The 17,220-nt window shown below is 35.0% G+C and overlaps 1 protein-coding gene across 5 annotated transcripts in view; it reads right to left on the reverse strand.

The window, feature by feature from the left end:
- Positions 1-16,925, reverse strand: part of atxn7l1 (ataxin 7-like 1) — a 28,867-nt gene extending 11,942 nt beyond the window's left edge. For 2 of the 5 annotated variants that reach the window (XM_048155985.1, XM_048155981.1), the window contains exons 1-5: positions 16,757-16,925; positions 16,240-16,308; positions 10,060-10,164; positions 2,320-2,399; positions 966-1,149 (exon numbers count right to left, since the gene is read on the reverse strand). In XM_048155985.1, coding sequence (XP_048011942.1) covers positions 966-1,149; positions 2,320-2,335 — 200 coding nt within the window. In that variant the 5' untranslated portion in view covers positions 2,336-2,399; positions 10,060-10,164; positions 16,240-16,308; positions 16,757-16,925. Of the gene's footprint in view, positions 1-965; positions 1,150-2,319; positions 2,400-7,403; positions 8,397-10,059; positions 10,165-16,239; positions 16,309-16,508; positions 16,732-16,756 lie in introns of those variants that run through there. The other 3 variants (XM_048155982.1, XM_048155984.1, XM_048155983.1) reach the window with 3 other exon arrangements.
- Positions 16,926-17,220: the final 295 nt, after the last annotated feature.

Raw genomic sequence — 17,220 nt, forward strand, 5'->3', positions numbered from 1 at the left:
GGCTCAATACTTGAACATAATGAACACAGCTAAATAACTAAAATATTAGTGTTATTAATTTTTTTACCTCTCATTTTAACCCTCTGGTGCTATTCGCGTGTCCGTCAAAAATGACCAAATTTAAAAAAAAAAAATATTTAAATGAAATGAATATAATATATTCTAGTTCAATAATGTTTTTTATTTAATATTTTGTATTTTTAGGGGATTTTATGGTACATAATTATATTTACGCTGTAGTTATAATCCATTTATTCACTTTTTGAGCATAGAGCTGAAACTGAAATTTCCAACTTAAACTGTCATCAATTTTGACTTAATTTTGATCTCTTTTTAAAGACGACACTTGGCAAATTATTTCTGAAGTGAATTTAAAAAAAAAATAAAAATACGTATTAAACGTATTTAATACGTTTATTGTTATGAAAAATGCACAAAAATACTATTTTCAATTTTTAGATGAAATATATATTTTTATATACAAGTTTTACTCTAAAACTGAAAAAAAAAATTTTAAAGTCATAAATATAAACAAGTTCCAATTTTGAGCTTGATATCTCAAAAAATGAGCTTTCAGTAAGATTTTGTTTGGGCGCAGTACCAAAAGCTTCCACTAGATGAAATTAGTCTCCCATTCATTTCCAATGTGCTCATTTTTGACGTTTTCATATCATTTCCATATATTTTTGTGTTCACATAGCAAGTGACAAATCCTTTACCAAGTTTCGTACCATTCCAATGTAGTAAAAAAATAAATAAAATAAAATTTTCAGTCAAATTTGACTGAGAGCATCAGAGGGTTAATTGTGCCATGCAGTGGTGTGTAAAGAGCTTTACAGTCACATTACAGCAGTAGATGATGTTTGCAAACACTTTGCATTATGACACACTCTCTAGAACACTAAATTGAACCCATAATCCTGTGTTTGTCAGGGAAGGAGGGGGGAGGGTGGTGTTTTACCCACCAGGCCTTGGCTCGGGCTCCCTTGGGCGGATAGACGGCCAGCGGTGCCTTGCTGAAGCGTGAGTGTGGGTAATCGCGAGGAACCCGGAAGGGAAGGGGATCCACCTCGCTTTGGCCCACCGACATCTTGGCCTTGACAGGAACCAGAGGGGTCCTGGAGCTGCTGGGCGAGCAGTGTCTCCTCTCTGAAGAACACAACCGGCAGCAGATCATGAGACTCTCAACAGGAAGTTACACTGGAGAACCTCTACAGATAAACAAACTGTCCCAAAGTGCATCTAAATCATTGTACAATAAATAAAACTTTAAAGTGTGCACACTTATGCTCATCTGCTAATATTCCACACAAACCACTTGCAATATTCTAGAGGAGTTTGTGAGGTTCTGGGTTTTTCGATTGACTTTTTCAGTTGTAGTAATATGTACGTTAAGGAATCTGAGACTGAAAATGAAACCGCAGCTTTAAATGTATGAAACTAAAAGTTTACCAGCAACAGATATTAAGAAAATGAATCTAGCTAGATGGTCAAGCTTATATGTAAATGCAAACAATATGCGATGCATAAAACAATAATAAAAAACATATTATATATATATATATATATATATATATATGTTTTTTATTATTGTTTTATGCATCGCATATTGTTTGCATTTACATATAAGCTTGACCATCTAGCTAGATTCATGCAATAATACAATAATAAAATCAATAAAAATTTAGTTTAATCAAGATTTTCCACAGTTTTCCTTTATTTGAATAATATTTGTATTATTTATATTTGAGCATAATTTTTTTATTTATATGGACCAATGTAACAGTACATAAATCATAAATAAAATAATTAAAAAATTATATTTTATTCAAATAAATAATAATAATTAGTGCTGTCTAATCGATTAATCGTGATTAATCACATCTAACATAAAAGTTTGTAAATATAATATATATATATATATTTTTACCATATTATACATATATAATATATGTATAATATGGTAAAAATCTAGTTAAAAAAAAAAATTGTGCATATAATTTAACAGTACATAAATCATAAATAAAAATAATACTATTTGTTTTAATAAATAATAATAGAATATACTAAGCACTTTTACCCAAACACATTTTTACGAAAACATTTAATGCATGAAAAATACCACACATAGGCTTCCATAAACATTTGTGCATGTCAACTCAAACAAAATCACTGAATCAGAGGTTTGAACTGATTCACTAAAATGAACAGCCTGATTCACAGCAATAAAACAAACTTATCAGCTCAGTCCAAGGTATTAATAAGCCCCAAAACTGACATTTCAAAAGAAAGACTGAGACGGTTGTGTAACACACTTACGGTTCTTGCTGTGCATGGCTGTGGAGGGGTCGAGGTGGACGCGCTCCTCTCTACTCACTGTTCAACTATTCCCCAACTACCTACAAAAACAAAGACTCATTATCACACACACACACACACAACACAAATTAGGGGCAACAACATATAATTGATGTAAGGTGTTTGAAAACATCACACTGAGCCAGACTACTCTGAGGAAAAAAAGAAAGAAAAAAAAGTCCTTGTTTATTTTCAAAGTGAATAATAATAATGGTTGGATCTGGCAGTGGCAGCTCACTAACCGGCCTTGGCCTTAACATCGTGTCTCATCTGCCAGTGAAACTCAGCCAAGAGCCACAACAGTGTTTGCGAGGTCTCAAAAGAGCTGATTTCAGAGGCTCTGTTTGGACACGGCGGACGGGGAGAGCCCCTCGCTCGCAACGGGGTTTGACCGCAGACCAAGAGAGAGAGAAACAATGGTCCGGCCGCTCTGACCGCAGGGGTAATTCAGCATTGGGTTGGTCTGAATACGCGGCAGGTGTGCAAATACGCTTGTAGGCGTATCTAGTGCAGATGGGCTGAGAAAAAAAGAAAAAGAAAAAAGGCCATCGTGTTCACAGGTATGCTGATGTTCTGATCTGCTGCACACTGACGCTGCTAAAACATGTTTACTATGAGGAAGACTAATCAATTAGAGTCTGTTGTGTCTTTAAGATGAGGTTGAGATGTACAAAACACAAAAAGTCTATCGCTTGCTCCGAAATCGAATACTTCCCTACTATATTGTAGAGCTGCGCGATTAATCATTAAAGTCCCCATGAAATCATGAAATGTGGCTTTTAGTATGAATATGTTAGGTGACAAAACAATGACAAAATTCACATTCAAAACTTCATCAATGATTTTGCACTTCAGCGAACACGATTCAGACAAATGCAATTCCATTCATCAATAAGCTATAGCGGGTTTGCACTCGGTTCTTATCAATCATATCAATCGTGATTTTATAATTATAAATGTATTATGTTTTAATATACATACTGCTCTCCAGTCAGGGTTAGATATTTCAAGATAGGCTGGAAAAAATGCTTCTGATAGTTCGTGACACGAGCAAGAGCGCCGTTGAATCTGTTTTTGAACAAATTGGGCGAGTCTCTGACTCACTAATCCATTCATTAAGACAGTCATTTGCTTCGTTCCTGAATGAATCAGCCGTTTTGAACAAATCGGTTGAATGATTCATTGACTTAATCATTAACACTTGCTGCCACCTACTGGCGACTTTAGTCTCCCATCTAAAAGTAGGCCTATTCTATCATTTTTTTTCCAAATTTTTATATTTGAAACATTAATATCATAACATTATTTATGCAATTGTAATTGTAGTGTAAATGCATAAATGCTACATCGTAATGTCAGTTCATACAGCTTCTGTGCAGTGCTAAGATGAATTTTGTTTACAATGATTCATTTGATTGGTAATAAAAGCCTGTTATTCATTCTCATTAATGAAGTATTCAGAGAAAAATCTGGTCTGTTTTCATGTTTTTATGAAAGTTTGGTTCATTTTGTATACTGCATGGTATCGTGATACTTCAGCTGGTATAGTATCGTAACACATTTTTATGGTATCGTGACAACCCTACTACATGGTGAATGGCACATAGTGCACTATATAGGGGATGGGGAATGATTCAGACAGTGTAAATATGCTTTCCATTGGGGCGAATGAAGTCTGGTTTCACACAGTCTGCTCCAGTCCAGAGACACACGAGCACAGAGTGGATTATAACCGCGAGTCGGCGCAGACCACAAAACATATCTAGAGCCCTATGAAATTCATTTGATTTTTTCCCAAATTCCGTTTTTTCCGTTTTAATTTTTCTGGATTCCGTTTTTTTCCGTTTTATTTATTTTTTGACTCCATTTTAATGGTTAAATTAAATTTTAGTAATCAAAAAGCATGTCTAATTAATTGAAATAATGAATCTTTACCAACAATTTAATAAAAGTTTACCAAAAAAAAAAAAAAAAAAATTTTATGGCCCTATGATAAACATTTTATTCTTTCCCCTCAAATGTTATTTTTACCAAATTCTGTTTTCTGGATTCCATTTTAATGGTTTAATTCCATTTTAATAATCAAAAAGCATGTCTAATTAATTGAATTCTTAAAAACAACAATATTAATTAATTAAAAAATATATTTTTATGAATTTTTTTTTTTTTTTTTCAGAAGTTCTGTTGTGTATTTAAATTTTTCTGGCAATCAAATGAACCATTTAATTTATCTTTTAATCATGAAATTAAACTTTTTTGTCAAACAATGTGCTGCACAACAGAGCTTTACTGTTAAAATAAAAACATGGAAGAAACACTGAGATTATTGTATATTTTCATAATTTATTGTTAAATTAATTTATCTAAATTCTACTGTACAACAGCAATATGTTTCTATCAAGTTAAATCGAACTTTTATTTTGACGGTTTGCCTAGAGCTTTGAGTTTCTCTGTGTTTATGACGGTAATTTTCTCAAATGCTGATGAAGGGACTTTCAGAGCAGCTCTGGAGATGAATTTGTGCGTTCATATAGTGAGGCGACAGAGGACGAAAACACCGCGAGCGTCGCATGTGCTTCAGCGTGTGTGCGCCCCTGCGCGAGGTATGCAGGTATGACTATTTTTTAAACACTGTTTAAATAGTCTTTTTGCGGTTTAATATTCACAGACACTAGTATATATCATGATTTAATTTAAGTGTACTGACCTGCTTTTAATTCATTCATCAAAAATTTGACAAATTCCGTGACATTCCGCGTTATAAAGTAAATTCCGTTTTTATGAATGGATTCCGCGATTTATAGGGCCCTACATATCAGACCCAATTGAATTCTGCACAGAATGTTGTATTTTAAAGCGATATGGAGGAGATTAGAGGGAGAAACTGTTAGGGATTAGGAGGAAGCTCAACACCTGAGCTGAGAAATAAACTAAACACTATTGGCTTATTTAAAAAAAGGGAGGAGCTGTTCATTATGCCCTGCCCTGTCTTCCTGTATCAGTTGAAATTACGCACTCCAGTGGGCCTTTAAAAGATCTCGATTCAAACACCCACGTGATCTTTTTACTAAATGACAACATTTCGGCTCTATGTCTATTAAACCTTTGACAAGTACGATCCCAGCGAACATTCAGATCTTTGTCGGCGCTGCCGCTGATCCAGAGAGAGCCGTTGTCATGTATAGGCGTGAAACAGCTTCACAACCACACAGTATCATTATTTCTATGTTACAAATATTTATATTATCTAGGATGAACTGGGATAAAAGTTTATAGCTCAGATATAAACACTGATGTCTACAGAAGCGAACAAGCGAGTGTAAATCACCATTTGAAAGTAACACGGCGCTTCAAATAATGATTGTATCAATGACATAATTACACCAGTAGGTGGAGACAAGTTAAAAAATTTGTTTGTCATTGAATCATGCATTCAAAAGATTCGTTAAAAAAAAACATAGATTCATCCAGTAATGAAACAAGTGAAGTCTTTATGAGTGAGTCATTGAATCATTCACTCAAATTAGTCATACAAATTAAACATTTTAAATAGACTGCAGTGTCAGAACTTTTATTAAATTACATGTTATTTTTAGGGCTGCAACGATTAATCGTTTGCAAAATAAAAGTCTGTGTTTACGTAATATATATGTGTGTGTTCTGTGTATAATAATTATGTATATATAAATACACACACATTCATGTATATATTTAAGAAAAATTTTATATTTATATATAAAATATTTATATGTAATATAAAATATATATAAATATATATATATTTATAATACATGCATATATTTCTAAACTTTATACCTGTATGTGTGTGTATTTATATATACATAATTACTATGCACAGAACACACACACATATATATATTACGTAAACACAGACTTTTATTTTGCAAACGATTAATCGCGATTAATCGTTGCAGCCCTAGTTATTTTGTTTAGTTGTCTCTTCAGAATTGTGGGAGAATCATGATCTCTAATCGAATCAAAAAAAGAAAAATCATGATTCTCAATTTATTTAGAATCATACAGCTCTATTCCCTACTATATAGTATGCAAAAAACAGTAGTATGTCCGAAAAACAGTAGGTGAAAAGTCCCCAGATGACCTAAAACTAGATTCTGAAGTGTGCATTTGATGGACACTTTATGTGTGTTCAACTTGAAGCGGCGTTGCACAGACCGATCGCCGTTATTTAATGATCACAAAGTAAATTCTGACAGTGCATGCAAAGCTTTAAAAGTAAACACAATCACTTATCTAAACACAAGCTCAATGCTTTCTGAAAGAGTTACCACAGAGTTATAGGGGCGCTATAGTGTAAACTGTCTTGTTTTATGGTCAGTTTTTGTCTTTCAGAGCAAAGCAACAGTTCGAAGAAAACTTTTCTGAACAAGTTAGTTTATTAAAAACATATTTATAACTAGCTACCTGAATAACAACAACATATCCAGTGTAATGACAGAAATTTAAAGGCGAATCTATCGCCCCTTCAGTCCTAAGACTGGCTAACGTTACGACGACACAATTTACAATCACTCAGTGAAAGCCTATGGGAATTTGTTCATTAGTTGTATCATCTGCCAGATCAAAATCATAAGTCGAAACTCTCAGAAATGTGATATCACCTCTCTCTTAAACAAGTTGCTACAAATCTGAGCAATGACAAGAGTGATAATTGCACCCAGGATAAAACGGCACTGTCTTGGCATGAAAATGCATATTCAAAAGTATTAAATAAAGTACGTGTGTGCGTATGTGTATGTCTGTGTGTGGTCGGTGAATAGTGTCCCCATCTGACAGGCCACAGGAAGCCACAGGCACCAGCTGAGCCGCGTTTGTTTACATCCGTTCCGCAACTACAGAAAGATGACCACTAGCGAAGCCTCGTCCTGCCGTAGAGCTCACGACACACTCGCAAACAGATGCGTAAACTGAAAGCTAAGCAAACACGTGAGGTGATCAAAAGCTTCTGCTGTGAATAACACACACACACACACACACACACACCTCGGTCGGGAAGAAGCACTTACCCAGCTTGTGCTTGAGGGGACGGAAGAGAAAAAACAGAAAGCGAAAGAGAAGCAGAGAAAAACACGAGAGAATAGCATGCCTCCTGTGTGGCTGAAGGCGTCCCCCCCTCTCTTTCTGGGCCGCGGCGTTCGAGTTGAATAGCAGCGAGTCGTTGACCCCTGTGCTGAACCCTCGCAGCTGCCTCTCGAAAGGCGGGGGAGAGAGAAACGCAGTGAAAACGCCGCCGGAAGGGGGCGAGCTGCCAACGGGCTTTCCGTGCATTAGCGTCGCCTCCCGCCGCGCGAGACACCTCTCCGGTCCACGAGCGCACGTGGTCTGGGCACAAGACCAAAGACAGACATGAGCCGAGCTCGAACAGACCAGACGAGCACGAGAGGCTAAAGCGAAAGTAAACAAGAGGAGCTGGAAAAAGCGTGATGAGTGACTGCTGGAGCGTTTCTGCCCCGGGACAGGATGCCTTTTGAAAAGAGAAAACCCTGCTTTGTTGTTTTTTTTAACATTCCCATATAATGGTTTATAGTGCAACAATACAATACAAACTCGTTTTTCCTCCCAGCGAGAGGTTCGCTTCACAAAAACCACCAAAGTCCCATTCATTTTCTCAGACTCTCGATTTGTAGCAATAAACTTCTCAAGATGGATCTGCAATGAGGTGTAAATTTACAAGTGAGACTGACAATCTTGTTCAACAGTTAAATTCTGTGTGAAAACTACACTACCCATAATCCTGAAGAGAGATCCACCAATCAGACAAGTCACTGTTACTGTGGAAACAGATATTACAACAACAAAAAAAAAAAAATGCAAATGATTTAATCAAGGCAGTCTTGCTACACAGTCTCAAACTGATTTTTATACAATACCGTTCAAAAGATGTTTTGCATGTGTATATTTTAATATATTTTATATATTTATAATATCTAATTCCCTCATGCACAGTTCAATAAATTTTTTACAATTTAAGAAATCAATACTTTTATTCAGCAAGGACACATTAATTTGATCAAAGCATTTATAATCGTTACAATTTTTTTCTATTTCAAATAAATGCTAATATATATATATATATATACACACACATATGTATGCTGTCAAACAATTAATCACATCCAAAATAAGTGTTTACATAACATGTGTGTGTACTGTGTATATTAATATATAAACACACACATGCATGCATATATTTATCAAAAATATATTATATTTATGTATAAAATATTTATATTAATATATAACAAATTATATACAAATATAAATATACATGTATACCAAATATAAATATTTTTTAAATAAATACATGTATTTGTGTGTATTTATATATTAATATACACAGTACACACACGTTATGTAAACAAACTTTTATTTTGAATGCAATTAATCTAAAATAATTAATGATTAATTCCATCCAAAATAAAAGTTTGTTTACATAACGTGTGTGTACTGTGTATATTTATTAAGTATATATAAATATAAACACACATACATGCATGTATTTATTTAAGAAATATTTACATGTATGCACGTATATTTATTTATTTATATTTATATATATTATATATAAATACAAATATTTTGTATGTAAATGTAATATTTTTTGTTAAATATATACACATGTGTGTGTGTGTATGTGTATTTATGTGTGTGTGTGTATATATATATATATATATATATATATATATATTTTAGTTTCTCATATTGTTGTTTGATTGATTTATGTCTTACAAGTCCACAACTTAGCTAAACAAAAGCTGAAATCTGTTAAAACCAGTCTGTTTCTCTCACCCACAATGCCCAGCTCTAACAGAAGGTTTGGCTGATGATGTTTGCCGAATTAAAAGGTGTCTTAACACGCCTTAGGTGTAAGACTGAGGTTTCTATGGGATGCAACAGGTATAATAATGTAAACTGCAAATCACTCTTGCTTTACAGCAGTAAAAACTTCTATTATATCTTACACCAGACTATTAACAGGTTACTTCTGCATATCATCTATATATTTAACTCTAGCCATAGAATTAAGGGTTTACTTTAATTAGGAGTGTCTACTAAGACAAACATAACTACTATTATTGCTCATACTCAAGGTTAGTGATTTGAACAAAGACTTCAGCACACAGACTACAGATGCAATGAAGCGATCAGACTTACAATCTTCTAGATCATTAATATCAGCAGGCCTGATCAGGCCCTCTAATCGTGGTTATTTGAGATAACTGCAATAATTTAAATCACATTTGCCAAAGAATATAAAAACACTCTTGTAAAGTACACAAAAATAGTCAAAGGTATATATATTATATGAATTTTCACAGCATTAAAGTAAATCATATGGGCCTATTTAATTATAATTTTATTATTATAAAATAACGTATTAGGCCAAGTGACATGAACAAAACAGAACATTTACTCCTTAAACAATTCTCTCTAAATGAACAAATAATTTGTTTAAAATAAATATACACTGCACAGCAGCTGATTACAGGACATCCCAGAAGATGAATCAAACACACACAATTCATTTCTGAACTGAATGACTGAAATATCAACTTTAAACACACTTCTGTCAGACCATTAAATTCCCTCTTCATAAATCTGTATCATTACGGCCCAAACGACGGCTGTCAGCAAGTCAAGTTGTGGCCAACACACACTTACTGTAATGAGTCAGGACGTCCTGAGGCTTAACGACTTTGTTGCAGACATGGCAAACGACGGGTTTGAAATCCTCATGGGTTGAGACGTGATCATACACGAGCATATCTACAGCCGAGAGAGAGAGAGAGACACAGTTAGACAACTATTAAAAGCACTTCACGTATGTGTGAAAATACGTGTCTACCGAGTGTGTGGTGTTGTTTTTGACAACATAATTAAAGGATTAGTTCTCTTCAGAATTAATATTTCCTGGTAATTTACTCACCACCATGTCATCCAAGATGTCGAACAGAAAGGTAAAAGAAATTTTTGAGGAAAACATTCCAGGATTTTTCTCCATATAGTGGACTTCAATGGGCACCAACAGGTTGAAGGTCCAAATGTCAGTTTCAGTGCAGCTTCAAAGAGCTCTACATGATCCCAGACGAGGAATAAGGGTCTTATCTAGCCCTTTCATGCACGAATTATGATAGGCTACTTCAGGATTTTTTTTTCAAAAGTGTTTTTATTACTCTTTAGGCATGAAAAAAAAAAAAAAAATCACCTTCATTTTTTTCAAACATGCATTTTTCAAGGAGTTGGTGAAATGTCCACTAGAGTGGACAACGCGCATTTAAAGAACGGATGAAATATGTGTTTGAGAAAACAATTATTAAAAATAAATATTGTAAACACTATAAAACATGTTTTTTTGCTCTTGAACATTGTGTTCATGTATTTTGAACATATTCCAGAACTTTTAACAGTCTCTGTTATTTTTTTTTTGCACTTGCAAAAGTTGACCAGTGGGTGGCAGTGTATCGCATGACACATTAGTGTCTTATCTAGCGAAACCATTGGCCATTTAGTTAAAAAAAATTGTTTTTAAAAAATATTGTATACTTTTTAACCACAAATGCTCATCATGCACTGCTCTGCGATGAGCCAATCATGTTGGAAAGGTCACGTGTGACGTAGGCGGTACTGATCTAGTGTCTACAAAGTGAACGTGCAAAGACGAAGTCAAACACCCTTTACAAAAAAAGGTAAAACAACGATGTTGGACAATTTTGAAGTTGGAGGAGAAAATGAGATACCGTGGTACTTCCGCCTAGCCTGGGTGCCAGCCCGAACCCCGCCCACAACATTTTTTGGACGGGAAGTTCGGTCTGGACTCGATCCATTGTGGAGTAATTATGCTCGGCTCCCAGAAGGCCGAGCCAATCAAATTGCCAGGGCGGGCTTTAATCGATGATGGACAGGCTATCTGCGGTTACGTAACCACCCACGTCATCAAAGAGCGCTTGGGGAGTTTGATTGACAAGCGATCGAACCAATCAGAACGCCGCATCCGCCATTTTGTCCGACAAAGCAGTCAGGAGTTAGAAGATTAACATCGGTGGAGTTAAACTTGAAAAATTGTGCATATTGACGTATTTCCGCGTTTGAAACAACATTCATTCATGTTTATTTGATGCTATAAATGGACTAGTAGGAAGAGATGATCGGTTCACGAGCCTCTTGAGCTGAGGATCTACAGCAATCTGTCACGGTCATGGTCACAACACATTAAAGAGCCACAAAACGGTTTTTATTGTTTGAATCTTTTTAATAACTACACAGTTTGAAAGCTGGGACTTTGTTTAATATCATAAGTAACCTGCTCTGTCTCGTCTGTCGATGTGTTGTCAGTTTCCTCTTTGCTCCGCGTTGTATTTTCCACACTGTGTGGCGTGACAGCGCCACGGCTTAACTAAGGGGGGCGAATCTTTGCGAAAGGTCAATTAGTTTACAACAATGATGGCTGTTGAAGAACTGAGATGTGTAGATTCCGCCATCGCGTCCGTTATAGAAGATATCGACAGCGCATTAATTTTAAAAGAGGAACAGAGGACCGCGATCAAGGCATTTGTCGATAGGAAAGATGTCTTGGCCGTCCTTCCTACGGGATTCGGCAAAAGTTTGATTTATCAGCTGGCCCCGATGGTCGTTAAGAAGAGTTCTGTTGACAACTATGCGTCGCTCAACATACGTCACTTACTCTGTAGCTCTGATTGGTTGTAGGTCTATCCAATTGAGGTCTTTCCTGGATCGGTTGAAATACGCCCCCATAATCAAAGCCCAATGGAGCAGTATCAGACTCATATTCTGACTAGAATTGAGTATGACCACGTCAGGCTAACTTCCGCCTATATCAAGCGTGACCTTTCCAACATGATTACGTAATGCGTGACGCATTATATATATATATTTTTTTTTTTTTTTTTTTAGAAAATGACCAATCGTTTCTCTAGCCCTTTCATGCATAGAGGTCACTACAGTGAACAGCTATTCAATAGTTGTTTTCTCCTATATAAATGAGTCTGAATGTCACAGTCGCACATCAGTCACTACATTGGACGCTAATGTGTCATGCAATACACTGCCACCAACTGGTCAACTTTTGCAAGTGCAAAAAAAAATTCTCTAAAACAAGATTGCAGACAGAAGAGCAGATGTGCCTTGCAGGGGAGGAATGTCTGTCCATTCCTTCTATTCTAGGAGACCCTTGCAGGTAAAAAAACACATGAGGACATCAAGCAACAACTAAGGAGTTGTTAAAATATCCAAGTATTGATTTTGTGATTTGAGGAAATTGATTAATCATGTGTGGACATCATGCATCGCTGGCTATATTTAGACTACAATTTATAGTATTGCTGTTTTTTTTTTGAAAATACGCCATCTGCAGTAATGTTTTGGCTGAACATCAATTTAATTTTTATTATAGCAATATTTTGTGGATATTAGTTCTATCATGAGAGTGATGATCCTCTATAAACTGTACTATAAATTGACGTCTAAATATAGCCAGTGATGCATGATGTCCACACATGATTAATCAATTTCCTCAAATCACAAAATCAATACTTGGATATTTTAAAAATTATATTGCTCCTTGATGTCCTCATTTTTTTTTGAGGAAATGTGTCATGCAATACACTGCCACCAACTGGTCAACTTTTGCAAGTGCTAAAAAAAATAACAGAGACTGTTAAAAGTTCTGGAATATGTTCAAAGTACATGAACACAATGTTAAAGAGCAAAAAAAAAAAAAACATGTTTTATAGTGTTTACAATATTTATTTTTAATAATTGTTTTCTCAAACATGTTCTTCAAATGCGCGTTGTCCACTCTAGTGGACATTTCACCAACTCCTTGAAAAATGCATGTTTGAAAAAAATGAAGGTGATTTTTTTTTTTTTTTTCATGCCTAAAGAGTAATAAAAACACTTTTGAAAAAAAAATCCTGAAGTAGCCTATCATAATTTGTGCATGAAAGGGCTAGATAAGACTCTTATTCCTCGTCTGGGATCATGTAGAGCTCTTTGATGCTGCACTGAAACTGACATTTGGACCTTCAACCTGTTGGTCCCCAGTGAAGTCCACTATATGGAGAAAAATTCTGGAATGTTTTCCTCAAAAACCTTCATTTCTCTTTGACTGAAGAAAGAAAGACATCTTGGATGACATAAATGATCAGGAAACTTTAATTCTGAAGTGAACTAATCCTTTAAAAGTCTGACTGAAAAAAGATTTTCCTTTACTAGTGTATTTTAAATGCTCCTGTGGTGTAACAAACATGCTCATCTTTTTCTCCCAAAGCAAACGTCCTGCTTACCGCAGATCAGTGCCAAATCTGAACTGTGCCAGAAATGCACCAAATCGCTCTCTTAAATTAATGGAATAATCATTTTACAGCCGTGAGCGACATGAAAATTATTTTGGGTGCATGTGAATTTTTTTTCCACATCTGACCCACTAAATTATTAACCAACGTTGCCAATGAGGGCCAGAGCTGTCATAATAATACCATGTATAACCCACTTAAAATGACATTTTGAGGCTGAAACTAATATAACATAATATAAAGGAGTCCATTTTATGTTTTTTTTTTACATGTTTAACTTTTTTAGTATAATGTTGCTGTTTGAGTCACTCCAGCAGGAAACAAACACGTCACAATATTCCTCATTTAAATAATTCACGCCCAAAATAAAGGGGCGGGGCCTGGTTGAGTTAGTTGGTAGTGTGTTGAAACTGGCGGTTATGGTAAGGGGCGGGACATTTCCCAAACACGCTCAAAGTGCTTGACCAATCACAACACACTGCTCCAGCAGACCAATCAGAGCACATTGTGCTTTTCAGAAGGCGGAGCTTTACAGAGACAGGAACTAAACAGAGCGTTACTGACAGACTGAGAAGAGAGGAGCTGCAACAATGGAGAATATGAGGAAAATAAACAACATTAAAGCATGAAAACCTGCTCTAGTAGAGCCCAAAAACAACATCAAGACTAATAGGTCCCCTTTAAAGATTTGATAGCGACACTAATTATTTCACATTAAACTGCGATGCAATTCTTCAGAGGAGCTTGTCATATTCGCTGAACTTTCATCCACCATCCATGCAGAATCATTACACACTTCCTCTGAGAACATACACACTCACACAGAGCTCTTGTGCTGATGTTAAACATGAGAAAAACACATCTGAACTGCATTAACGCCAGCTGTGTGTTGTGGTCAGACTCTGAACTGACAGATTACGGTCAGAATGTAATACTAGTGTATTGTTTCTAAATAGTGTGCAGGAGGTACTATATAAAGTCACCATGAAAAATGTATAACATTGCAGTGTGTATTATAAATGGCTTTAGCCCCCCTAAATTTCAATCCAGACTCCCTAAAAATTTGTGATTAACGCGGTAACACTAATTCGTGATCACCTCAGTCCCCTTTAAAACTCAAATGAATTTCCTACTCTTCATACTTCAGTGCAATAAAGTTGTTATAATATTCATTTTATAATAAATCCGAAAGCAAAACACGTGAAAAAAAGCTATAAAATGGAGTGGAAATGGCAAATGAGCTAATGAGTGGTCCTCTGCAGCCATCTGATGGTTATAATGTTAATTTCATGTCATTTTCATGTTAAAAGTGTTTGTTTTCCACCAGGTGACAGAAATCAAACCAGGTGACTGTAAATGAAAATAAGAAATGTAGATCTTCATTAAAAGGTGCAGTAAGTGATTTCTGAGAAACGCTTTTGGAAGTGAATTGGACTGAGAACCAAAACAAACTTGGAGCCAATCAGCAGTAAGGGGCGTGTCCACTCATGAGGGGGGAGGTGCCATGTGTTGCATAGCATGTTCATGGATTTGGGGGCGGAGCTATCAAGGGTAGGGGCGTGTTTGTTTTGCTGATTTCAAATATCAACAGCGTTTCTCAGAAATCGCTTACTGCGCCTTTAAAGTTAATTTAACTGCACAAATGTAGTTAAAAAATTAACATTTTCGTGTTGAAAAAAAAATTAAAAATATACATATTGCCAATCTAGACAGTTACAGTAATATAAACTTGAGAGGTAGTGTAGAACTGACTGTATTGTTTAATTTATTATTAACAACTATTAATAATAATAATAATATTTATATAATTATATTATTGTTATTGTTATTATCTTCAACATCAACAACTAGTAATAATTATTGTTATGAATTATTGTTATTAATTACATTACTATTTCCTTTTTTATTCAATTAATGAATGTATACAATTAATATCTATTATATGTTATGTAAATAATAACATGTAATTCTTTTGATAATCAACTATTATTATTATTATTATTATTATTATTATCTTCAACATCAACTAGTAATAATGATTATTATTGTCATGAATTATTGTTATTAATGGCATTAATATATACTTTTTATTTTTATTCAATTAATGAATGTATACAATTAATATTTATTATATTATGTAAATAATAAAATGTAATTCTTTTGATAATCAACTATTAATACAACTATTATTATTATATTCAACATCAGCATCTAGTAATAATGATTATCATTATTGTCATGAATTATTGTTATTATGTATATTACTATATGCTTTTTATTTTATTCAATTAATGAATGTATACAATTAATGTTATGTAAATAATAAAATGTAATTATTATTATTATTATTATTTATACTTTTTTTGACAAAAATTAAATCTGTCTATTCTGTTGTCAATACTTTTAAGTTTTGGTAGTGTGATATTATTGAAAAGTTAGGCTATTGTTGGTGCAAACAGCAATAACACAACAATAACATGATGACACCAGAAGAAACGCCCACCACACACACACACACACACACACTCACCTGCTTTACTGAGTTTGATCACCGCTGCACCCTTCAAGAGCTTCTTCCCAGCAGTATCAGAGTGAAGATCTGAAATATTTGTCAAAATCAATATCACTGCATGCATTAGACTGACACTGTAACCAAACAGTTAACCAACATGCACAGTTACAAATACTGGTAGCTAGATGGCTGTCTTGATCCAGTCATGCAACACACACACACACACACACGCACACAAACACGCACATATACACACAAACACACACAGTGTCTAAACTTATACACACTCCGTCTCGTGAGCCACCAACATCCATGCATTCACGTGTAAAGTACAGAAGTGCCTGACACCTGTCAATCACTCATGACACACAATCATATGAATGCATGCGTGTTTACAGCGTGTTGTTTATGCAGCGGCGCAGATGCACGGAGGACACGCGCGCGCGCGCACGCACGATCCTCCGTTCTAAAGCGCGAGATCACCGAGCGTCGTACCGCAGTTGAACAAGTGTCTGAGGGCAGCAGTGTGACTTACAGTGTGTGTTGTGGCTCCTGTGTGCAGTGTGAGCGCGCGGCGGTACAGCGTCGCCATTGCTCTTCCTTCTTCCTTCACAGACAGCGAGACGAGCGAGCGAGAGAAACATATGACGACACCTTCGCCAGCGCTCGGACAGTGTTCGGCTGCATTCGGCTTCAGGAGACGAAAGGTGAAAGGTTGAACGTGTACATCATACATTATATAGTACATCATTATGTTTAATTAGTGCATAAGTCATTTTATGATTATTCATATAATTTTATTATTATGATTATTATTATTATATATAATAATGACCGCAACAACAGTAATAGTTGTATTAATAGTTGATTATCAAATGAATTACATGTTATTATTTACATAACTATAATAAATATTAATTGTATACATTCATTAAATGAATACAAATAAAAAAGAAAATATTAATGTAATTAATAACGATAATTCATGACAATAATAAT

The sequence above is a fragment of the Megalobrama amblycephala genome, linkage group LG14, assembly GCF_018812025.1.
Source record: "Megalobrama amblycephala isolate DHTTF-2021 linkage group LG14, ASM1881202v1, whole genome shotgun sequence".
Taxonomy (NCBI): Eukaryota; Metazoa; Chordata; class Actinopteri; order Cypriniformes; family Xenocyprididae; genus Megalobrama; species Megalobrama amblycephala.